General features: G+C 53.2%; 1 protein-coding gene across 1 annotated transcript; it reads right to left on the reverse strand.

Annotated features, from left to right (window-relative positions):
• Window positions 1-994: 994 nt before the first annotated feature.
• On the reverse strand, window positions 995-22,931 carry LOC143695321 (serine/threonine-protein kinase pim-3-like; the record flags this gene model as incomplete). Its single annotated transcript, XM_077186611.1, has 3 exons — window positions 995-1,158; window positions 22,145-22,321; window positions 22,551-22,931. Coding segments are annotated over 3 exons (722 nt in total), but the record flags the coding sequence as incomplete, so codon positions are not given.
• Between the last annotated feature and the right edge of the window lie 1,534 nt (window positions 22,932-24,465).

Raw genomic sequence — 24,465 nt, forward strand, 5'->3', positions numbered from 1 at the left:
GGAAGCCAGGAGACCCTGATGGAGCCAGGAGACCCTGATGGAGCCAGGAGAGCCTGATGGAAGCCAGGAGACCCTGATGGGAGCCAGGAGACCCTGATGGAGACCAGGAGAGCCTGATGGAGCCAGGAGACCCTGATGGAGACCAGGAGACCCTGATGGAGCCAAAGCTGCAGCGGGACACAGAGGGACCTCATGGGAGCCCGGGCTGGGGGAATCCTCAGGGCTGTGCAAGGAAAGGTTCAGCACAAGCAGCCCTGGAGCGAGATGTGCAGTGTGAAACAGGCCCATCACTTGTTTTTTAAATTTTAAAAGTTTAATAGAAATAAAATTGTTATAAAAATAGCAATACAATTAGAGTAACAATAATTTGGACAATTTGAATTAGGACAATATGAGACAATAGAGAGAAAGGGTTATGGAGGTCCGGGTACCTTTTTCTGGGCAGCACGAGCCCGAAAAGGGACACCCGTTAACAAAGGATTAACCCTTAAAAACAACAGCCTGTTGCATATTCATACACTTCATCCAGGATGCATAAATTCCATTCAAACACAGGATTCTGTCTGGGCAGTGCCACCTTCTTCCTCCGAATCCTAACAGCGCCTTCGAGGCGGGAAAAAGTTCATTTCTTCTGATAAGAGGGAAATAAATTCCTTTTCTCTGAAAGATTTAGGTGTCCTGTGGCTGCTATCACACTGCGAGTCCTTTCTTTAAAAAAAGAATCCTTCATAGCATCGTTTCTATTTTAACATTTTTTATAACCTAAAACTATATTTAACACAAGAGAATTAATACAGTATTGCTTTCTAACACAAGACATATAATATTAATTTTAATATTTGCGAAAAGCCAATCATAAAATACATGCATTTTTCCCATGCAGGCAAAGCCAGACAGGCAGCAGAGCAAGAGAGAGAGCAGAGCCAGCGACACAACAAACGCACCGAGAGCGAGAGAGCAAGTTTGAACAGAGCTTGCAAAGGGCAAAATCAGCTCAGACCAGGTTAGACTGAAGAACAAGGAGCACCAGGCATGGGCTGATGGTCCAGGTAAAAAGTTCCAGCGTGAGGAGGACGACAGAAGCCTTCATCAAAAGAGCACCAGAAGACTGAGGGCCGCCACAGGAGGAACGGACGCAGGCGCTGAAGCCACACACGGCTGTAAAACCGGGACACAGCTTTATGCAAATGTGACTATGCTAATGAAGTGTTGTAATTGTGACTTTTAAAATGGAGCTGAAGGCTAAAGGAGACCGAGTGGGTTTTTGCCAGAGAGATCCCCCTCGCTCCCAGTGCTGGGTACACAAATCCCTGCTCTGTCTGACTGCAGAGTTTGATTTCCTTGCCCAGTTTGTCCCACTCCCCCTTTCCCTGCCCTCTCCTCCCCTCTCCCAGTCCCATTTATGGGATTTGGGGTCATTTGGGGGATTTGGGTTCTTTGTGTGCCTTTGGGGTTATTTGGGGGTATTTCTGGGGTTATTCAGGGTAAATTTGGGATAATTTGGGGTAATTTTTCACATTGTTGGGTTTTTAGGGGCGTATGTGAGGGGGGTAATTCAGGGCCAATTCTGTGTGGGTTTGGAATAATTTTTTGGGATTGGATGGGATTTTAATGGATTTTAATGGATTTTAATGGGAATTTAGTAGGATTTTAATAGAATTGGATTTTATGGACTTTTAATGGAATTTTATGGGATTGTAATGGAATTTTATGGGATTTTAATGAGATGTCATGGGATTTTAATGGAATTTAATAGTATTTTATCGGATTTTAATGGTGTTTAATGAGAATTGAGTGGAATTTAATGGGATTTTATGGGATTTTAATGGGATTTGATGGGGGTTTCCCCCAGTCCACAGCTCCCTCCCACCTCAATTTGGGGGTCCCATCCCCTTCTTTCCCGCTGTTCTCCCGCCCCTTCCCCATCCTTCCCCCAGTCCCCAATCCCCTCCCTCGTGCTTGGTTTTGGGGGTTCCAGGCCCCTCCTGCTCCCTTTGGGGGTCCCGACCCCCCTTTGGTTGAATTTGGGGCCCCCCCGCCCCCCCTTCTCCCCGCGCCCCCCGCTCCCCCCGCGGCCGGGGGGGCTCCCAGCGCCCCCAGTGCCACCAGTGCGGCCCCAGCTGCCCCCGCACGCCCCATCCCCATCGCCGGGGTCACCGCCCCCCGCCCCAAATTCCGCTCCTTGACACTGAGAGTCATCAGCGACAAACGCTCTGATTGGCTGGGAATGGCCCCGCGCAGTCTCTGATTGGCCAGCGCTGTGAGAGGCGCTGGGTTCTGCCCGGCACGCGATGAGTCACAGCCGAGCCGGGCGCTGATTCGCTGGAAATCGCCGGGCGGGGCCAGTGCGCCGAGTGTCTGCCCGGCAACGGGATCGTCATCAGCGCCCCGCGCTCTGATTGGCCAGGATCTGTTTCGGGCTGGGGACGGAAGGAACTGGGCACCCCCAGGAGCCCCTCGGGTTTGGGGCTTTCGATCCCCCCTCGGCCCTCGGGGCGGCCCTGGGGCCACCCCAACACCCCCAAAATGGGGAGGGTCCGCGGGGCCCTTTGGAACCCCCAGGAATGGGCGGGGAGCGGCAGGAGCCGCCCCAAAAAGGGATGGAAGGGTCCGGGCCGGGAATGGGGGAGGCTCTGGGGATGGCTCCGGCCCGGATCGGGGCGGGCTGGGATTGAGGGAGGCTCCGTTCAGCGGCCGGGGAGGGGCTGGGCCTGGGGAGGGCTCCGGGATTGTGGGGATGGGGCCATTCCGGGACTGCGGCGGGGCCTCTCCCTGGGGTTGGGGTCCGGCTTTGGCTCAGGGACCCTCCCCGTTCCTGTTCCGCTTCCCGATCCCGTTCCCGATCCCGATCCCGCCGCTGGCTCCAGGGAATGTCCCTGATCTCAACCCCGGCCCCAAACCCGAGGTGAGGTCAAACATTGGGGTCAAACACCCCAAATCCTGGGGTCAACTCCCCCCTACCCCAAATCCTGGGGTTTTGAAACATTTGGGGTGTCCAACACCCCCCGTTCCCAAAGTCTGGGGTCAAACACCCCCAAATCCCAAATCCTGAGGTGTCAAACACCCCCAACCCCAAATGTATGGGGTCTAAACCACCAATCCCCAGCTCCTGGGGTTTGAAACATCTGGGGTGTCCAACTGCCCTGATCCCAAAGTTTGGGGCTCAAACCCCCTGATCCCCAAATCCTGGGGAAGGAAACTCCCAAACCCCAAATCCTGGGAACAAAATCACCTAATCCCAAACCCAGGGGTGTCAAACATCCCCAGTTCCCAAAGTTTGGGGTCAAACATCCCTAAACCCCGAATTTTTGTATCACTCCCCCCGCCCCCCCCCCCCTTCAGTCCCAAAATTTGGGGTTATTTGGGGTTTATTTGGGGCAGCTCCAGGTGCAATGTCTGCAGAGAGACCCTGGGTACAATGCTGGGAAAAGCCCCAATAACCCCTCTGGAACCCCAAAATCCCTGGGGGCTGGGAAAGGGGATTTGGGGTGAAAGAAGAAGGATTTGGAATGCACAAAGAAGGATTTGGGATGGAGAGAGGGGATTTGGGTGGGAAACTGGGTCCCTTTTTGGCGCAGGAGATCTTCCTGGCGCTGCTCTGGGTGATGCTGAAGCCCTGCAGGGCCTCGCGGGCGGCGCCCGCCTGCACCTCGGGCTCCAACTGCACCCAGGCGATGTCGCGGGGCCCGGGCACCAGGGCAGCTCCTGAACCCCGGGAACCTGGGCTGGGAACGGGGCCAGGAGAGCCCCAGACACCCGGGAATGTTCCCCAGAAACCCGGGAGTGTTCCCCAGGCACCCGGGAATGTTCCCCAGACACCCGGGAATGTTCCCCAGACACCCTGGAGTGTTCCCCAGAAACCTGGGAATGTTCCCCAGAAACCCAGGAATGTTCCCCAGACACCCTGGAGTGTTCCCCAGAAACCTGGGAATGTTCCCCAGACACTCGGGAGTGTTCCCCAGACACCCGGGAGTGTTCCACAGAATCCTGGGAATGTTCCCCAGAAACCCGGGAATGTTCCCCAGAAACCCAGGAATGTTCCCCAGACACCCTGGAGTGTTCCCCAGAAACCTGGGAATGTTCCCCAGAAACCCGGAAATGTTCCCCAGAAACCTGGGAATGTTTCCCCCCCAAAAATCCAGAAATGTTCCCCCCCAAATGGAGAAATGTTCCCCAAAAAATCCAGAAATGTTCTCAAAAGAACGCCTGAAACATTCCCCCCAAAATCCAGAAACATTCCCAAAGAAATCCAGAAATGTTCCTCCAACAATCCTGGAACATTCCCAAAAAATGAGGAACTTTCCCCAGAAAATCCAGAAACATTCCTCCCCAAACTATACAAAACCAACCCCATTCCCCATGCAGAAACATTCCCAAAAACTCCAGAAACATTCCCAAAAATCCAGAAATCCCTCCCCAAAAAATTCAGAAGACCTCTGCAAAAAATTCAGAAATTCCTTAAAAATTTCCACCAAAATTCAAGAAATTTCCTCCCTAAAATATCCAGAATTTCCTCCCCACCAAACCCTGCTCTTTCCCAAAAATCCAGACATTCCCCCAAAATCCCGATCCTTTCCCCAGACAATCCAGCCCCAAGCCCCCCTCACCCCTCTCGCCCCCCAAGCCCCAGAATCCCCCAGTGCCCAAAGGGCCCGGAATGCCCGGGATGCCCGGGATGCCGGGATTGCCCCAGATCTCCCTGGGTGCAGAGCATGGGGAGCAGCAGCTCCTTGGGCTCCTCAGGGAGCGGGGCAGGAACAGGATGTGCTTCGGGGCTCTGCCCACAGCTGGGGAAACGGGAGAAAAACCCCAACATCAGCAACAAATCTGCCCCAAACCTGCCCCAAGCAGGCCCCAAATCTGCCCAAAGTCACTCTGGATACACACCAAACCATCTGCCCAGAATCCCACCAAAATCCTCCATGCTTTGACCCAGGGCTGTCTCGTCATTTTAAAGTCTTTTTCACAGTTCCAAGAAATGATATCTCAGCTTGGTGGGAAGCCTCCTCTAAACTGATGGCATTGTGACATCTACTCTCAGCAATCAGATGCAGCCCCAATGATTATTACAGAACCACTCCCACAGTTTGCTGGGTTTAAAGCATCTCTGTGCTGAGGGGATTTTGGAGGAGACAGCTCTTGCATGGTTCATTAGTCTGTCACCCCCAGACCTTTACTCCTCAGCGCTGTTCTCAAGAGCCTTGTTTTCAATGACGTTCAGGGAATTCTCTCCCACTTAGAGCTTGGGTGCTGGCCAGGCCTTGGCTCTGCCTGGACGGGAATTTGCCAACAGACCCAGATGTTTTCTGCATCAAAACTGGATTTGAGTTGCTTTGACTTGGCCATCTGACCCTCTAGACATGACAGTTGAACTCTTTTTAAAGGCAGCTTGGGAATTATTATCTGGAAATAATGATCCAAGTGCCCCCTGAATCGAGGTTTGTCAGCTGTTTGCAGACTCTGGGATGATGGTACATTATTGCAGAGATTGCTATTTACCTCATTCCACCTACGTTGTTAGCTTTGTCTGCTATTTGAAATGTTCCTGATTGTTGTATCCAAATTCTTCCTAATTGCTGTAAGTTTCTTGTCCACTGCATGTATTATTTTACTGTGATGTTGCTTCCTACTCATAACAAAAGACATGCATCTCATTCTTAAAAAACAAAAAAGAAGAGGAATGAACGCCTTAAGAACGTTCAAATAATGCAATATGTACATGAGAAATTTGGACAAGGAATCATTTTGAATAATGCAATATTTACATGAGGTATTTGGAAACAAGATCATCCCATCTAAATCCCAATGGAGTGTACCACAGTGCAGCCTGATTGATTCATTCCCTTCAGGGGAAGATGTGCCTGTGTTTCATCATCAGCAGCTCAAAGCAGTCACCTGTTCATTCCATCAGATCCTGATCAGCTCTGAAGAAATGAGGCCCAGTGCAGAGAGAAATAACCTCATCACCTTGCAGCCTTTGTGGCCAGAGCAGGAGCAGGAGGAGGCCTGGCCAGACACGGCTGTGTCTGGGCACTGACAGAGGCAATTTGCCAGCAAAAGCCTCCTGGCATCCTCATGGTACAGAGCTCCTACAAACCTTCTCCAGTTATTCCCTGTTCCAGCTGCCAGGGGACATTCAGTGGTGTCAAAGATCAACATTTCCAGCTCAAAGACTTTCTCACACTTCTCAACTCATTGGAAACAATGGTCGTTTCTTTCCATTTCCCCAAGAGACATTGGACATTATTCTTTTGTCTTCTCATGCTGCAAAACCCTGTGTCAATGACTTGATGGAATTTGGTAAGTTTTGTGGATTGTAAGTGGTCTTTTATCTCTCTTATCCCATATCTAACAGATAACCAGTGATAACCTTGATGAGATAATGCCCTGACAAGAGTGAGCTGTTTCAGCATCAGAACATAGGAGCCTTTTTTAAATGAACGAGAAGGGGGAGATGTCACAGGCAGGTAGGATAATGATAAAAGAAAGGCCTTATGAAATCAGGCCTTGTTCTGCCACATTAACAGCTGGCCTGCCATCTCTTCTGAGTGAAGCTAAGCAGTTACAAGTTCCCATGGGAAGCTCTTGTGAGAATGAGACTTTGTGAACAATCTGTTCTGAGGGTGAAAAACAAATGCACCTGCAACAACAAGGGATTTGTCCGTGAGAATCAGTGAAGAGAACAGGTAAACAATACAACAGAGAGATTTGATGCACAAGTAAAATCTATTTTATTAACCAGTAATAGAATAACCTGCAAGAAATCTATGAACTAACTAAAGCTGCACACGGGGTCTGTCAAACTGTGTAAAATGAGTTGTGTGTGAATAAAGAGTAAAGAGTTCTTCTCCAGCTCAGCTGTGTCCTCTGGGATTTGAGTTCCCTCCTTTTTGGGGCTTTGGGTTCCCCCTTCTTTGAGGCTTTGGTTTTCTTCTTCTCTGGGATTTTGGTTTCCTTCTTCTCTGGGACCTTGGCTTCCTTCTTCTGTGGTTGTTTGCTTTTCCCCTTCTCTGGTTTTGGGGGTTGCTTCCCCACAGAGACACCCTTCTTTTCCTTCTTCTGCCTCTCTTCCTCCTTCCCCCTCTCTCCCTCCTCTAAGGCTTTTGCCTCCTCCTCAAGCTTTTGAGCCGGCTGCTTCAGCTCCCTTGTGCAGACAAAACAGAAGCCATGGCTGAGAGTCCCCACCAGAAACTTGGGCTCCCCAGTCCTGGCTGGCCCTGCACTTCATTCCTTGACCCTGAGGCCATTCCCGTGAATTCTCCTCCAGCCACAGGGCTTGGGAACATCCCAAGGGAGGGCATTGGTGGAAGGGGACCTCCAGGCCCAGCCAAACCTCAGCTTTGCCATCAGAGGCTCTTGACTGTGCCAGCTCCCTCTGAAGGCACAGCCAGACCCCTCCAGGCCCTGCCCAAGGCTGATCCAGCAGCTCTCTGTGCTGCTGCCTGAAAACGCCCTTTGTCTCTTGGCTTCCCAGTTTAGAGCAGAGCACAGATTGCTGACATCTGCTCATCTCCCCTACAATTCTTACTCAGCTCATTCAGCCCCCTTCCCCCTGGGCATGGCTGAAGCATGATTTTCAAGAGTTCAGATTTCAGCTGAGGCTTAGAAGCAATTCCCATTGATCAGGATGTAAATTAGACAGGCAGACCATAGGTTAATGATTGTGAGATGCTTAAGCCGGAGCTGATTGTTCTATTGTTTACCACGAGGAGCTTCTTTCTAGAAGGAAGTGGAGTCAGTGAAGTGTTATAAGAACATCTTGAAACCAGGAGAACAATGGTTTAGCACCTGGGCTTGATGTCAATCAGTCACTAAGCAGGGGACCTTGGATGGTGCCAGAGGGTCACAGAGACCTGATGAAGACATTCCTGACTTCATCCCTTAAGACCACGGACCCAATTCGAGACCACGGACCCAATTCAAGGGAAGAATTGCACAGGTGTGAAGGACCAATGAGCTCATTTGAATACAGAGCAGGGATGGGAGGTGCTGGGCTTGTGCAGATGTGTTGTATGTAAGACCTTGGGCAATAAAGAGAGGGCAAAGAACCTTGGGCAGCGCGGTCTCGCCTTTTAGGGACGGCTCTGGTGCCGCCCGCCGGTGTTAATAAACACAGCACTGTCTAACTCTAATTAGTTAGAGAGTCTCTGCCCGTGCTCTTGGGCTTTAACGACCCATAGCCTGCTCCTTCATGAGAACAATGCTATCAGTCAGAAAGCAGAGGCTGCAGGAACTCCTCTCCTGCAAGGCAGGCTCTTGTCAGGCAGATTTCCTGCTGGAGCCCAGCTGGGACCAAGCAAACCAGTGCTGGCTGCCACGGAAACCATTGGAAGCAGCCTGGTCCCTCTCCTCCCCATGAAACCAACTCCAGCCTGGCCTGAAGAAGTCCTGATGCACAGGCTGGCTTGGAGCACCTCCACTCCCAGCTCCAGCCTGGGCCTGTGTGTCCTGGGCTGGGCTGCCTTGCTGGAGCTGAGCTTCTCCTGTGCTTGCCCACGGCTGCAGCTGCAGGGGAGCCTAAAGGACAGGAGCTTTTCTGGCTGCTGTCCCAGCATAAGGAGAGCCCTGGCAGATCAGCAGTGCAAGGGCTTCATCTGGGGCAGGAGCAGGGCCCAAAGCAAGGTTTGCTCTGTGCCCCACGCCTGCCCATAGCACAATCCCAGTGCTTTGGTGAAGAAGGGAGATGATGGAGAAGATGCCACTCAACACCATGGACTTCCAGACCCCTCTAGAGGCAGTGCCAAGGCAAGCCCAGAGCCCAGCTCCCTGCAGGCAGCAGCTGAGCCAGGAGGGCTCAGCACTCAGATAGAGAAGAAGATGTTGTGTCTCAACAGGAGAAGGTCCTTCCTCTCTTGGCAGCCAGGGAGCTCAGAGTGGCCATGCCTGTGTTGCTGCTGCCTTTGCTGTGCAGCACCTCTGAGCTCAGAGTCCTTGGAGCAGGGGAGCCCTGCAGGGACAATAACCCATGGCAGAGCAGGAGCCCATGGAAGGCTGACTCACCTGTCCCTGAGAGGGGCCTGAGAGCCACAGTTGATCTCGGGGGGCTCAGGGAGGAGCTGACACCTGAGGCCTCCCCGGGCACCAGCCCCTCGTAGCTGGGGCCTCCCTCCACGTGGCACAGCTCCGGGACACTGCAGGTGCTGCTGAGGTGGCCAGAGAAGGTGGAGGAGACCTGCTGGCTCTCTCCTGGCTGCAGCACACCTGGCAGGGGCAGGATACTGAAAGCCTGGGTGGAAGACAGGAGAGATTGAGGTGCTGAGCATGGGAATGGATGCAGAAGAGCATCTTGGAGAAAAGGGCAGCTGCAGCCAGAGGGGCCTATTCCCCAAACACTGCCAGAATCACCCTCACCTCATCCTGCATCCATGCCACTGACCAGGGCAGGGACCATGGGCAAAATCTTCTCCCACACTCACGGGCCAATGCATTAATTAGTACATGACAGGAAAGGGAACTGGGATGTCTCCTGGCAGTAGAAATTCTCTCTGATGCACAACGTGCCTTTAAAAAGTTTAAAAGCTTCCTGCTTTTAGAAAAGGAGGAGACTCAGAGTGAGAGCTCCTGGAGCTGAGGGAAGGAGCCCAGCCCAGCTCATCTGACTCCTGAGGCTCTTGCCCTCTCTCTCTGATTTAAATGCTGCTTTCTCAAGGTGCTGCAGCAAAAGCTCCTGCCAAAATTTCCTGTGGAGCACCTGAGGAGTTCCAGGGGGAGCAGTGCCCTGCACAGGTGCTGCCCAGCGTCCTTGGGCAGCCCTGCAACGTGTCCTGCACGGCCTCTCCAACAAGCAGCTGCTCCAGCAGCCCTTTGTGATGGGCCTGCAGGGATGGGAGGCCCCTCTGTGGCCAGTGCTGAGGGCCCCCAGCGGCACTGGCAGCTCCAGCCCTGCTGGCCACGCTGACAATGGGCAGGGAGACAGATTCCCTCCTGCCTTCTCCGCTCCCAGGGGAGCGTGCGCCACGTCCAGGGAGCACCTGAACCCCTCCGAGCCTCGTGGCAGGTGAGGGTGCTCAGGAGTTGGTGCTGGCACCTGGAAAACAAGCCATTTTCTGTGCTGGGAGGCAGAGACAGCCACTTTGCAAAGTCTCCCTTTGTCAGACAGCTCCAGGGCCAGCAGGGCAGCAGCAGCTCTGGGGGAAAGCAGAGCCCTGCAAACAGGGAGTCTGGCTGCCTTGGGAAGAGGCTCCATGGAGATCAGGATCATCCCAGCTGGCTCTGGGAGGGAAGCTGGAGATCTGACCAGGATGATGCAGGGAAAAGCCTCATCTTACACTGGGAAGGAAACAAGGCACAAAATCCCACACTCAGCACAGGCCTGTAGGATCTGAGTCAGCTTCTCCAAGGAAAACTCTCCTGTTTCTCCCTCCCCCTCAGCCCATGTCCAGCCACTGGCCCTGCTGCCCAGCCCACTGTCAGGGCACAGCACAGCAGGGCAGCAAAAAGGGAGCTCAGCATGAGCAGGACTTGGTGCTGGCAGGCTGGGGAGGAACACAAGCACGGCATGGACAAGAAAATCCACCTCTGCTCCTGAAGAGTGGGGAAAATCCTGCACTTCTTTCAGGGCTGCGACTGGCTCCTCCACATTTCTGACCTTGAAATGCCTCCATTGAGATGCCAAGGAACCCAAACTGCTTCTCTTCCCCTTTGGTGGGTGGGGTTTGACTTTAGGAGGGTAAAGCTCATCTCTGGAAAATAAGATAACCATGAACAGGGACCTGCAGTGGGAGGGAGGGACACCTGCACCAGCAGGAGCTGTTTGTGCCTCCCATCCCTCCTGTCCTTCTCCCCAGCAGCCTGGGCCTGTTTTCCCCGGCAGAATCCCTGTCCCTGTGCACCCTGCCAGGAGCAGCTGCACACAAAAAATCCAGGGGGGTCTGAGTGGGATTTTTTGGGATTTTTGGGGGGGATCTCACCTGTTTTTTGTTTTATTTTTGAGGGTTTCTCCTGGATGTTTTGGGGTGGGTTTGGGATTTATTTGGGGTTTTTGGGGGGGGGGGGGTCTCACCTGGACTTTTTGGCATTTTTGGGGGATCTCACCTAGATTTTTGAGGAATTTTTTGGGGGGGTCTCACCTGGATTTTTTGGGGGGTCTCACTTGTTTTCTGGGATTTTTGGGGGGGGGGTCTCACCTGAAATTTTAAAAATTTTTTTGGGGAGCTGTCTCACCTGGACTTTGGCATTTTTTGGGATTTTTTGGGGAGGATCTCACTTGGTTTTTTGGGGATTTTTTGGGGAGGATCTCACCTGGATTTTTTGGCATTTTTGGGGGAATCTCACCCAGATTGTTTGAGATTTTTCAGGGGGGTCTGACTGGGAGTTTTTGGGATTTTGAGGGGCCTCCCCTGGATTTTTTGGGATATTTTTGGGGTATCTCACCTGTTTTTTGGGGATATTTTGGGGTCTCAGCAGCCGCAGCTCTGCCGGGCGGGGGCCGGAGCCCTCCGGGGCTGCCGGGGCTGCCGGAGCGACGCGTCCCCGTATTGGATCCCCGAGCCACCCGCTCGGGACCCAGCTCATCCCCGAACACGCCGGTGACAGCGCTGGGGCCGTGAGTGCCCAGGGCCTGCACTGCCACCACAGCTGGGATCTCTGCTGAGCTCTGGGGCTGCACAATCCCACAGGGCTTGGGGCTGGGGTCGAGCACAGCAGAGTCCTCCTTGCGTTTCTGGCAGGGACAGAATGAAATGCAGCTTCAGAGGCACCTCTGGAGAAACTTTAGACTCCTCAACATGCACCGCAACAGCAACTTACACACACGTTTACAACTGCCCAGGACAAAGGTAAAAGGCACAAACAAGATGCAAGAATTGTAGGCTTAGCACTCCCAGGGGATCCTGCAAGGAGGCTGCCAGCACAGGCACTGGTGTCTGTGGATGCAGCAGCTTTTCACAACCCTCTCAGATCTCCCACAAGAAAAGCCCCTGAAGACCAGAACATCAACTGTTTCCTCAGGAGCTTCAACTGCCTCCTAAAGTTTACATTCGGGTAGGATCCTGTTCTCAGCAGATCTTTAAGGCTGAATAGAAACCAGCAAGGTCTTATCCAAACCCTTTTTTCCCCTAATAATCTCCTCAGTAATATTTGACAGGAGGAGGTGGATGTGATGCCAAAGCTGGGGAATGAGCCCGTAGCAGCCAGGAAGGTGGCTGGGATTCCTCATGAGGATCTTCCTCCCATGGGGCACCTTCAGGTGGCTCTCACCGTACAGCAGCACCTGGGGGGACACTTGGAGCTCAGGAACGAGACATCTGGGCAGAGAGATGACCCCAGGGCAATCAGAGATCCTGAGAGAATGGAGAACGTTTCCCCCCAGAGATTGTGCAATGGAACAGAACACATTGGTCACTGTCAAACACACATTGAACAGCCCTACAGGGATAAATTGCCTTCTACCTCTGCCCACTCCAACACGTCTTGTCAAGGAGGCCCAAACCCTGAGAGGCAGCACCCAGAGGCTGCCCAGTGCCCCAGGCAGAGCCCTTTGCCCCACAGCTGCCTCAGCCCCTCCTGTACCCCAGAAGGCTTGCAAGGACTCCTGGAACAGTCCCAGTGAGCCACGAGCTCTGGGGGAGCCTTCCCAACAAGGATCAGGGCTCCCCAGGGCTCAAGGAACACACAGCCCCAGTGTCTCAGTACAAATGACTCCCTTCTCTGCCATGGTGCTGCTGCCCTGCCTGAGAACTCAGCTCTTTGCCCCAGCCCTGGAGGGCACGAGACAGCAGCTGCCCCACAGAGGGGCTGATCAGCCCCTGCCAGGCCCTGCAGCTCCCTGGCTCCTGCACTGCCCAGCTCCAGGCCCTGCCTGGCCCCAGCTCCACCTGCTTTACAGAATGGCAGCCCAGGCACTGCCTGCATGGCTCTGCCTGGGACAGGGAACAGCCCCAGGGAGCTGCATCCCTCTGGGCATCACACTGACACCCACAGCAGCACAGCAGCATGGAATTCTGCTGCAGCAACAACGACTTTTGGGCTCAGCTCTGACAACATTAAAGCTCAAAATGGGAAGCAGAGGGAAGGAGAAAATCTGGAGCTGACCTGCCCCACCAAGGGCTGCTTTCCCCTCGTCAGACCTTGCCCTCCCCACTCTTGCTGGGAGCCACTTCCCCCCTGCCATGGGCCCTCATGGACAGAGCCAGACCCTGACTCTCAGCAGCTGCTTGGTGTGGCCCAAACCCGTGCACGGTGCTCACCACCAGCACAACTCCACCTCTTGCAGGAAGAAGGAGAGGAGGCCCTCGGGAAATTTGTTCCCCCTCACGCACCAAACCCCAGGCCAATCAATGATATCATTGCTGGTGCCTTTAGAAGAGGGCCCAGGCCCGTGCTGGCTGTGAGCAGGGGTGCTTTTCACCACAGGCTGCTGCCCAAGCACTGCTGTTCTCATGTCCAGCTGGCACAACATGAGGGCATCCAGCAGCACTTCTCCTTGGCACTGCAGCCAGCAAAGCCTGGGCAAGGCAGTGCCTGGGGGAGCCAGGCAAGGGCTGGGACCTGGCTGTGATGATCAGGGCTGCCCCTCCCTTGCCAACACCCTCCAGGTGCACCAGCATTCTCTGGTAGAACTCCATCACCGTGTTGGAGCACAGGGTCACCTGGTGGGAGAGAAGAACAGTCAATTCTTCCTTACAAAAGCTCCTTACCCACGTGTGATATCCTCCAGATGCTGAGGGAGGATTTGGCCTTAATTCTTCTGCTGCTCCATGTGCAGAGCACAGTCTGAGAGACACAAAAGCCTTCTGGCAATACCAGATTTGTTAAACACCCCTTGCTATCAGGGCACAGGTCAGCTACATTAAAACATTAGACTACAGCTCTATGCACCACTGCATTCAAATTAAGGGGCCAATTTCTCATCTGACTACAGTGACATCCGTGCAGAGGAAATCTGATTGAACACAATGAGTTCAGCTGCACAGCAGGAACCAGCTCACCTTGCTGTTCATTCAAATCAGCCTGGCCATTTTCTTCTCGATCATCTTCATGGTCCTTCACATCTCCTTCAAGTCTTTTTGCATGTCCTCTTGAAGCGAAGCCTTCTGTGCTCCATTTCCATCCTGCGCCTTCCGGCCTCTTCTTCAGCTCTCCGGGCCTCTGCTCTCTGCTTCATGGCCGCCCTTCTGGGCCTGAGGCAGAGGAAGAAAGGCAGGAAGAGCAGCTCAGCAGCAGCCCAGTAGGGCCCCTGCTGCACGGCTGCCCAGAGCAGGGGTCCCCAGGCAGGCTCGGGTGCCTCTGGGGTAGCCTGCTCCAGGCCCTCTTTGCCCAGCTCTGCATCCTCATCCCAACTGATCACCACGGGCCGTGGGAAGTGGAAGAGGAGCAGCACCAGCAGGGCAGGGACTGATTTGGACACCATGGTCTGCAGGAGGAGAGAGACAATTTGTGTTGCTTTGCACAAGAGTTGCAAACCCGTGTGTTATTAGGGAATGGCCACTCCTGCTGTGCCAGAGCGCTCGAGCAGGGGTGAGAATCTGGTGTCAAAGTGCATTCATGTGCTCCATGTTGCATGGGGCACCCGTGTGCAGGAATAGAGAACAACTTCCCTCAGATGGGATCTGCTGTGGCAAGGCCCCTCTGGTTTTCTCCTCCACGCAGCAGTTTGCATGCAGAATGTGGGCAGATGTAACTTGGAGGTCCTCCTGCTCACCCTTGGGTTCCCCTTGCAGAGCCTCAGCCCCTGCATTCTGTCAGGGCCCCTGGGCAGGTGGGATATTCCCAGAGGAGAGGGGCCGGCTGTGTCCCCATTGCCCCTGTCCCTTATGTGCCTGTGCTCAGGAGGGCACAGAGAGGATGGGGACTCCTGCCTGCCCCGTGTCCTGTCTGCCTGCCGGGCCTGTCCCAGGGCAGCCGGGCTGTGACTGCTGTGCTGTGTCCCCCTGTCCCTGCTGTCCCTGCTGTCCCTGCTGTCCCTGCTGTCATGGCCCACTGCAGGTTCCACACCTACACAGCCATGGTGGCTCCTGAGCTCTGCAGGGACCCGAGTGACAGTCTGAGTGGTGGCACTCCTGGTTTTCTTGCATTTGGCATCGCGCAGAGCAGAGGCTGGATCACAGCACCAAAGGAGCAGCTGCTGCAGGGGAGGAAAGGAGCCTCTGCATGGCCAAGGGCTGCTGTGGTGCCCCTGTGTCAGGAATTCCCCACAGCTGACACCTGAGTCCAACATGGACACTCACAGACACAGCGTTTGTTCAGGCATTGCCTTTATTGCATCTTGACAGGGACTGCAGCTGCCTGAGGGAAGTCACCCTCCCGAGACAGGAGGGCAGAGAGTGTAATTTAAATTAACCAATTGTGATTATAGGCATTCGTAGCGACAGTCTATGTACTGTATATATGAATATTAAACAAGACACAAAATAATTATTGGATCATGAAGATTAAGCAACATTTGCTGTTTTAAACAGAAATAAAGTATACTTCAGTTTTTGTTAACTGTAATAATTCTTGGTAATTTTGATGAATTATAAGTTCTATGTAATATAAGGAAAAGTGCCATTATTTATTACTACTTAATATTAAAATATTTATGTTATCTTACAAGAGTAGTAATCTACATTATAGTAATAAAAAGTTTGGAAAATGTTTCTAAAGACAACTATTTTTAAATAAGATATTTTAAATATTTCAAAACTATTTAAGAATTTGAAACTATCTCCAAACATTGGCCCGATGCCTTCAGATGGTGCTTTCCTCCGAGCAGATGCAAAGGCTCTGTATGGGAAAGGGTTAAAATCGATGCAGTTACTACAGATCCCGTGAGGAGAGAGAGGGCAGAGGGGCAGGGTGTGTCAGGAGCCCGGAGCCTGTGCCCCAGCGCAGGGCTGTGCTGGGCAGCAGGCAGCTCTGTGCGCCGGCTGCTCACAAAGATGTGCGGCTCGCCTTGGCCGGCCCAGAGAGCATCTCCAGCAGGAAGCTTTTCTTCACACAGCCACTGCCTGTGCTCCTCCAAAAGCCTGCCCTGCCTACCTTCAGCATCCTGTTTGTATCCCTATTCATTCCAATCAGCCTGGCCATTTGCTTTTCTATTTCTTTCGTGGCCCGGCGCATTTGCTCCATGTCTTTGAATCTCTTCCTAAGGAGCCGCCTTCTCCGCTCGCTTTCCACCTTCCTCCTTCTGGCCTTTTCCTCAGCTCTCTGGGCCGCTGCTCTCTGCCTCGTGGCTGCCCTTCTGCGCCTGAGCCACCAGCCCAAAAGCAGGAGCAGCGGCTGAGCAATTTGCCAGAGCTGGTGCAGGTAGCGCAAGGCAGCCAGGAGCCAGGGTCCCCAGCCAGGCTCAGCTGGCTCTGGGGGGGCCGCTTTCATCTCCTCTGCACGGGGCTGCCCATCCCCGTGAAATCTGTCCACCACGGAAAGTGGGAACAGGAAGAGGAGCAGCACAAGCCCAGCCAGGACTGCTCTGTGCGCCATGGTCTGCAGGAGGAGAGAGACAAGGCTTTCACTGGGGCTGCCAAGGGAGCTTGTGGGGGCTGAAGTGAGGCCCGGAGGCGCAGGGATGTGAGGGCAGAAGCAGAGGGCCCCGGGCAGCTGGCAGGCAGCAGGGCCTGTGCCAGTGGGCCAGCAGCAGCAGCCCCGTGCCCCGGCCAAGGTGCCGGCCCCAGGGGCTGGCCCTGGGTGCAGGGGGACAATGCAGGCCCGGGTGCGGCGCTTGTGGCCCGGCCCTGGCCCGGCCCAGCCCCGCCACGTGCGCACTCACCGCTTGCTCAGGCTGTGCTGGGCCAGCGTTACCTGCGGGGGCCTTTTCCAGCTGCCCCCATTGTGACACGCTGCCCCTGGTGTCACAGGGGCCAGAGGCATCACAGCCGGGCCAGCCCTGCCCTTGGTGCCCAGCCCAGCTCAGGGGCTCCCAGTGGGCCCAGCAATGAAAGCCCCGGCAGGCAGCAAGTGCAGCCCCTCTGGGAGGGGATGGGCCCCAGGGGCTCCCTTCACAAAGCAGGCAGAAGTCCCCACTGATAAGTTTCCAAATGGAAAAGATTATAATCAATAATGTTGAGTAGGATACATATTATCAGCTATGAAAACACCTGAGGTGCTTTTCCTAATGGGACTTGTTCTTCTGTCAGTGGGGTTGGGTGATGGTTGCTCAGTTTTTCTTGCTTGACTATTCCCTGATCCAGTCCATCCAAGACTTCTGTGAAACCTTCCCATTATCAGACAGCAGAAATAAAGAACTGCAGTGAAATCACTGCTAGTCCCCTTCAGATCAAGAAGGTGCAGGGGGATGGTTCTGGCAGAGAATTTGAGCTGCTCTGGACAGCGTCGCACTGCTGTGTTAGCAGGGACTGGCTGCTTGTGTTTTTCTTTGGATGAACAGAATCTTCCTTGTGTCCCCAGTGACCACATGGAGCTCACACCAGCAGTGCCTCTTGCCCGTTCCCTGCCCAGCCAGACCTTCCAGCCCAGCTGAAATGCCCAGCGTGGCCTTTGAGCACAAAGGGATTGCAGAGCCAAAAGCATCTGTGTAGCCACCATGGTGTTCAGCGGCTGCTGCTCGGGGAAGGGCACTGAGAGGAGGCCACTGCTGCTCTTGTCAGAGCGCTGCTGTGCAGGGATGTCCCTCGCCCTGCTCAGTCCCACATCTGCCCATCTTTTGGCCTGGTCTGGGCTCAGGTGGATGCCATCTGCTCCCAGCAGACCCAGCTGCTCCACGGTAGATGCACAGGCATGGAATCCAAAACCTTGAGTATCCCCTGAGTAGCCAGGCATTCAGCTGTTCAGTTTGTCACTGCCCACATCAGGGGTTAGAACAAGATGGTTTTTCAGATTCCTTGTGACCCAAACCATTCCAGGCTTCTAGGATTTCTCCATGACTGACTTTGGTCCCCTCAAAAGACCTCCTCTCTCCTCTCTTCCCTCCACCTGTGGAGAACGCATTCTGATGCTGCTGCTGCTGTTGGGACAGGTTGGTGGATACTCTTCCTGCCATCCCATGGGTGCAAGCATGACTCCTCTCTGAAGTCTTTGTCCCTGAATCAGTGCCTTCAAAGAACAGTTATCTCCCCTCCTTCCTTTTCCATTCAGCACTTGAGCACACACAGCATTTCTCATCATTTTCCACAGAACAGTACAGGTGCCAGTTCCCATCTTGTGGAGCCCTCTGCCATAAATCAGCCTGACAGGTTTATTCTCTACGTAATGGGAAATGATGACAAATGCAGCTGCATAATCTAGTTAGTAACTCACCATAATGACTGCTTCTGGGCTGATTTATGGGTTTTGTCATATGTGAGCTTTCAGAACTTTAGAGATTACATTTTTCACACTTTTTTGATGGAATCTCAGTTTATCAGACTTTACTGCAGCATTATCACTTGCAGTACCAGTACAACCCTGGACTTCACAAATGTCTCACATCAGCATGAAAAAGGCAGAGAAAACAAGAACTGTTGTGAATTAATGAGCCGGGTAACACATGTCTCACAACAGTGATGAAACAACCTGTGTTCTTCTTAGAGCCGCAACAGAAAGTCCAAATGTCTGGTTTTTTGGGGTTTTTGTTTGTTTGTTTGTTTGTTTGTTTGTTTGGGGTTTTTTTTGTTTGTTTGTTGTTGTTGGTTTTTTTTTCACAAAACACAGGCAGCAGCAAAGAACTGAAACAACACAGCCAGGCTTAAAAACTGAAAGATCTGCAAGGCTGAGTCTATCCTAGTTAATGGTGAAATGATGTGTGAATCTGTCCTAGATGTTCAAATGAAGAAGATTGATTCCCAGTTATAATATGGCTTCTAAGCAAAACACTGGGATTATATAGGAGAAATGCATGTGTCATGAAACAACCAAGAAATCAGAGAGACAGTTCCAAGCTCTACTGTGAAGGTCTGGGAAATGTTCAGAGTTACCATCTATGGAGTTTGGTGCAGGATAAGCTGGAACAAAAGGCCATCATTACCCAAATTGATTTCCTTTGGGATGGTTTGTTGGTTTTTTGGTTTGTTTTTTCTTATTTTTTTGGGGTTTTTTTGGGTTTGTTTTTTTTTTGGTTTATTGTTTGTCAGATAATGTTTTCTAATACTCCAAGAAATATGTTGAAAAGGTCAGCATGCTCCATCAGACACAAGCAGGGGGCTGGGGTAGATGCAACATGTTCCTTGCACTGGAGGGTAGACAGAGGCAGGATCTGGTTTGGGGTCAATCACACATGGATCAGGGAGGTGGCTGAAACCTGGGCTGGCCAAAGCCTTAGAATCACAAAATATCCTGGGCTGGAAAGGACCCCCAAGGATCACCAAGTCCAACTCCTGGCCCTGCAGAGGACACCTCCCCAAGAACCCCACGCTGTGCCTTGGCATGTGCTGGTGGGCAGGAGCACACAGCTGGCCGTGGCTTTGGGTGCATGGGTAAGATGAGATGGTGAGGAGCATCCCTGCTCCCTGAGCTCCTGGAGAGCTGCAGACACTGATCACTGGTAAGGACAGCACCAGGGCCATGGCCTGGGGCTGGTGATCTGGTGTCTCCTTTCTGCTGCTGCTTTCTGCTACAGATAACAGCCTGGTGCCAAGGTCTTGTTGCTGAGGTGATAAACGGCTGGGGAGATTCCCTCCCTGCTCTTGTCTGCACGAGTTCTTATGCTCAGCACCAGGAAGGATTGGGCCAGAATGGAGGCATTTGGGGTCTCAGGGCTGAGGCTGAGACAGCCAGGCAGGCAGAGCAGCTCCTCCTGGCTGATGCAAACATTAGCCCTGTGCTGGCCAGGCCAGTGATCCATAGCTATGGGTCCACAGTGATGGTGGTGCTGGGTATTCACTGGGAGAAGAGGAGGTGTAAAATGAAGCTTCTGAAGCTGCTTGGGATCCTGGAAGCTGCTCAGCCCCCACTTGACCACAGTGGTTGTTTGGCCAGCTGAAGTGATGGAATTCATTGGGCTGTGCAGGGAGAGTTTTCTGTGCAAACATGAAGGACTTTCAGGGGGGATGAAATACGGCCTCACAGTAGAAACAGCTGGGCTGAACACTCTTTATTCCAGCAATGAATCTTTGCTCTTAAGAGCAACAGATTCCACCTTTCATTAAACCAGAACTTCTTGTTGTTGTTGTTGTTGTTGTTGTTGTTGTTGTTATTTTGAGGAACAAAAATGACCTTTCTTGTTTATTTTATTAGCATTTTAAATCATCTGGTCACCCACTGCATGCATGAAACATGAGATGTTCCCAAAGTGTAGCTCACTTCAGACAGGGAGTGCTGATAGTTGGCAGATCTGTACAGGTGTCCTCATCCTGGGTGCATTGGATGTTATCCCATCCAAGCAGGCAGTTTAACACAAGCAGCCTTTTCACTGAGCTTAATTAACAACAGAAATAAAAACTATATCTTTAGAACAAAGTTGCTTTGATATCTACCATCACTCAGCAAGAGGTTTATTGTTATGGACACATAATATTGGCTTTTTGCAGAGATTAAAATGGATTTTCTATCTGTGGTGTTAAAGTAACTTTGTTATTGTCTTGGTTTGAAAAGCCAGGTGTCTGCTAAGGAAGGCAGGAGCCTCCCCTGGAATGGAAAATGTAAACCCCTCCCTCTGAATTGTTATAATTTTGAAATTAAGGAGCTTTCAGGCAAAGATATGGGAATAGGAATAACAGTTCTTTTTTAGGAAAAATTAAAAATATAAATGCAGTAGTACAAACGAAAAAAACCCCACTGACAGAGTCAGAACAGGGCCTGACCCCCTGTGGGTCAGGGTGCTGGCAGCAGTCCCATTCAGTGGTGGCTGCAGCCCTCCTGCAGTGCCAGGTGTGGCTCTGTTGGAGCAGGGATCCTGGAGAAGGGTGGAGTTTTCCTCTGAAGGTCCAGGGCTGCTGTAGATGGGCCTGGGAATCTTCCTTCCTCTGGAAATCCAGTTGGAAAAGGCTGATCCTCTGGGAATCCCGTGGAGAAGAAAGACAGCTGCTCCTCTGGGAATCCAGGAGGAAAAGGCTGATCCTCTGGGAATCCCATGGAGAAGAAAGACAGCTGCTCCTCTGGGAATCCAGGAGGAAAAGGCTGATCCTCTGGGAATCCCATGGAGAAGAAAGACAGCTGCTCCTCGGGGAATCCAGGAGGAAAAGGCTGCCTACAGTGTTCCAAATCTCAGATTCTATCCAGGTAGGAATGCTTGGCTCCTCCCCCTGGGCGGAGCATCTCCCAATGGGATGATGTCATTTAATCAGCCATGCAGTGACACTCAGTGGACCATTACCAGAAGATTAATAATTAATAATTAATGGCCTATTAATGGAACACACCTCCCCAGAGGGAGGATTGGTTGTGGAAGAGAGAAACTGCCCAATGAACAGAAGATAACTGCCCCACCACTGACAGATGGCAAACAGAACACACACTTATCTTTCAGTCCAGGACCTGTCCCCACTGGCTGCCCCCATTCTCCAGAGTTCATGGTGTCCAGGGAGGCTGCAGCTGCCGGTGCCGGGAACAAACGAGACGGGTCTGGGTTTCAGAAAGCTCCAGAATCCATTTCTGACCCCCGAAAGACAGGGCAAAGGGAGGGCTGTGGGGCTTTTATAGGGTATCCCAGGGCTGGAGTTTGGGTTTGTGTTGGATCGGCAGGAGAAATGTGGCATGCAATATGACTGATCAGCAAGTCTCAAACTTTACTGATAGTCACACATATTTATATTGGTGTTAATAAAGCTCATACATATTGCAAAGAAGAGCTCATTATTGGTTAGTTACTTATCGGCCAACTACGCCTACTTCTGCATTCTTGTGGTTATTCTGTTGAAACTATTCTTCATATTTTTGGCAAAAGAGCCTCTTCCCTATCCTGTTGTTGCATCAAGGGCATAATGTCCTTGCCTTATTTGGACACTGACTGCTGACTTCTAGACTTCTCTCCTTGCTTAACCAGGGGTATTATGTCGACGTGACCTTTCTCAGCCAGCCAACTGTCCACAAAGCTCAGCGGGACAAGCCTCCTGTCCATGCTCTCCCACATTCCACAGTGCCCAGGCCACACCAGGAGTGCTCAGAGCTGCAGCCAAAAGCTTCCTATCGATCCTCTCTTGCAGAGGACACCAGCACAGAGGCACAGGTGCCACCTCCTCCAGCTAAGCCCAGGAGATCCACCTCCTCACCAGCTGCAAGAGCAGGACGCTTATGTGCCAGCCGCCCCTCCCAGCCCTGTTCTTCCCCTCGTGCCTTGAAGGCGCATCCCCACCTTGAGACACCCGGGGCAGGAAGAAGAGCTGGCCCCGGACGATGTCCTTGTTGCTGTGGAAAGGAAGGTGCCCACAGAGCAGCTCATAGAGCAGGATGCCCAGGGACCAGATGGTGGCTGGCTGGCCATGGTAGCAGCCAAAGAGGATCCACTCTGGTGGGCTGTACTCCAGCGTTCCTATGGGACACGGGCGCAGCTCATCAGGCCCATGCTGCTCCCTCCCTCCCAGCCAGCTCCCGTTCCACAACAGCCAGCCCCTGCCCTGCCACAAAGCAACTTGGCTGCAGCTGGCTGAAGAAGGATTCCCCCTCCTTCCTTCCTTCCCTCCTTCCTTCCCTCCCTCTTCCCCCTCTGCCAGCCAAGGGGGGAACTCCACTGCCCAGCTGGGCCCCGGCTTTGGGCTCACCTGACATCCGGGTGTAGAACGTGTCCTGGAGGATCGTGCCGCAGCCGAAGTCGATGAGCTTCGCCTCGCCCGTGGCCAGGTCGACGAGGACGTTCTCGGCCTTGATGTGGGGGTGCAGGACGCCGCGGCTGCTGCAGTGCCCCATGGCCTCCAGCACCTGGCGGAACAGCCCCCGCCCCACGGGCTCCGTCAGGAACCGCCGCTCGTGCAGGAAGTACCAGAGGTGCTGACAGCGCTGCGGACGCTCCATGAGCAGCACGAAGCCCTCAGGGACCTCGAACCAGTCCAGGAGCCGCACGACGCCGCGGAAGCCAGGCCGCGACACCTTCCACAGCAGCGCCAGCTCCAGGGCCACAAGGGCGCCCTTGCGCTGCGGGGGGACTGCGATGCCGTCAGGAACGAAAGAGAGAAACAAACAAATCACACACCAAAGTCATTCCTATTAGAGAAGTAACCAAAGAAAACAACGTAGCAATAACGAAGACTGTTGGCTTCTGGCTTCTTTCTTCTTTGCATGAGACCAAGCTTTTCATGGGGAACAATTGCCTCTTGTGACAATTTTGCCAGAGTGGACAGGAGCAGAGCATTTACTTTTCAAGTAGAAAAGGAAAATCGTGTCAGTAATGTCATCTCTTTTCATCCTCTGTTGACACAGTTGCAGGCTGCCAAAAGACATGGTCTGCAGGGTGGAACTTGGGGCCAAGTTTCTTTTTCTGCCAGAGGATGAGGAGGGGAAGTATCCCAGAATCATGGAGTCCTGGCATGGTTTGGCTTGGAAGGGATCTGGAAAATCCCATGGCTGCAACGCCCCTGCTGTGGCTGGGGACCCCTTGCACTGGACCGGCTTGTCTAGAGCTCCATGCAGCCTGGCCTTGAACACTGTCAGGGACGGGACATGCCCACCTTCTCTGGGCAACCTGTTCCAGGAGAGTCTTTTTTCTGAATCCCTTACCTAAACCTAATCTCTCTCCATTTGGATCCATGCTCCCTTGTCCTGTCCTTGCCTGCCCTCGTACAAAGTCCCTGTCCAGCTTTCTTGTGTGTTGCCCTCAGGTACTGGAAGGCCGCAGCTGGATCAAGGCTGGGTCTCTTTCCCAGGCTGAAGAAGCCGAGCTGTGTCAGCCTTTCCTTGCAGGAGAGGAGCTGCAGCCCCGGCACCATCTGGGTGTCCCTGCTGGGCCCCTGCTGCAGCGTGTCCACGTCCTTGCCGTCCGTGCCGGGGAGCCTGGCAGAGGCAGAGGCAGCGCTGCAGGTGCAGGGTCAGCGGCAGGGAGGAGACCCGGCCCTGGCAGCGGCTCCGGGAGCAGCGATCGGCGCTGGGCCGCCCGCACTGCAGAGAGCCGGGGCCCTTGTGCCTGCCCTTGTGCCCAGGGCGCCTTTCCCCGCTGCCCGCCCGCCCGCTCGGGGGAAATGCCCCCTGTGCCACCCCTCAGGGCCGCCCCTCGCCGCTGCCCCGGGCGCTCCCGGCGCCGCCTGGAGGGGCCCAGGCCTCGGCCTCACCCTGCTCAGCCCGAGGCCTGGAAAAGCAGATTCAAACACCCACCCAGAAAGTGCCCCAGGATGCCAAGGTCAATCTTTTGTCACCAGCACGGCTTTGCTATCAGAGTCTGGACGGGAGTAGAAAATCACCAGGGGAAAAGAGCATGAACAAGTTCTGCCTTGGCACTACCTCAAGGCTTTGCGGTAGAGGCTCTGTGGTGCTTTCTTGCTTGCAGGGACACACAGAAAGTGTTGAAATGGTAAAAATAATCAAAACCCCTTCGAAAGAGACCCTAGGGAACTTGGCCCCCCAGAAATGATGCTGAGGAGAGGCCCTTTTGCTTACCCACAAGCTCAAGCACGTTTGCATACTGCTATTTTGCAACAGTCTCAGAAACTTGCATGAGAGGCTTCTCATGCATTTCCAGATATGGGA

Source organism: Agelaius phoeniceus, chromosome 15 (assembly GCF_051311805.1).
Source record: "Agelaius phoeniceus isolate bAgePho1 chromosome 15, bAgePho1.hap1, whole genome shotgun sequence".
NCBI lineage: Eukaryota > Metazoa > Chordata > Aves > Passeriformes > Icteridae > Agelaius > Agelaius phoeniceus.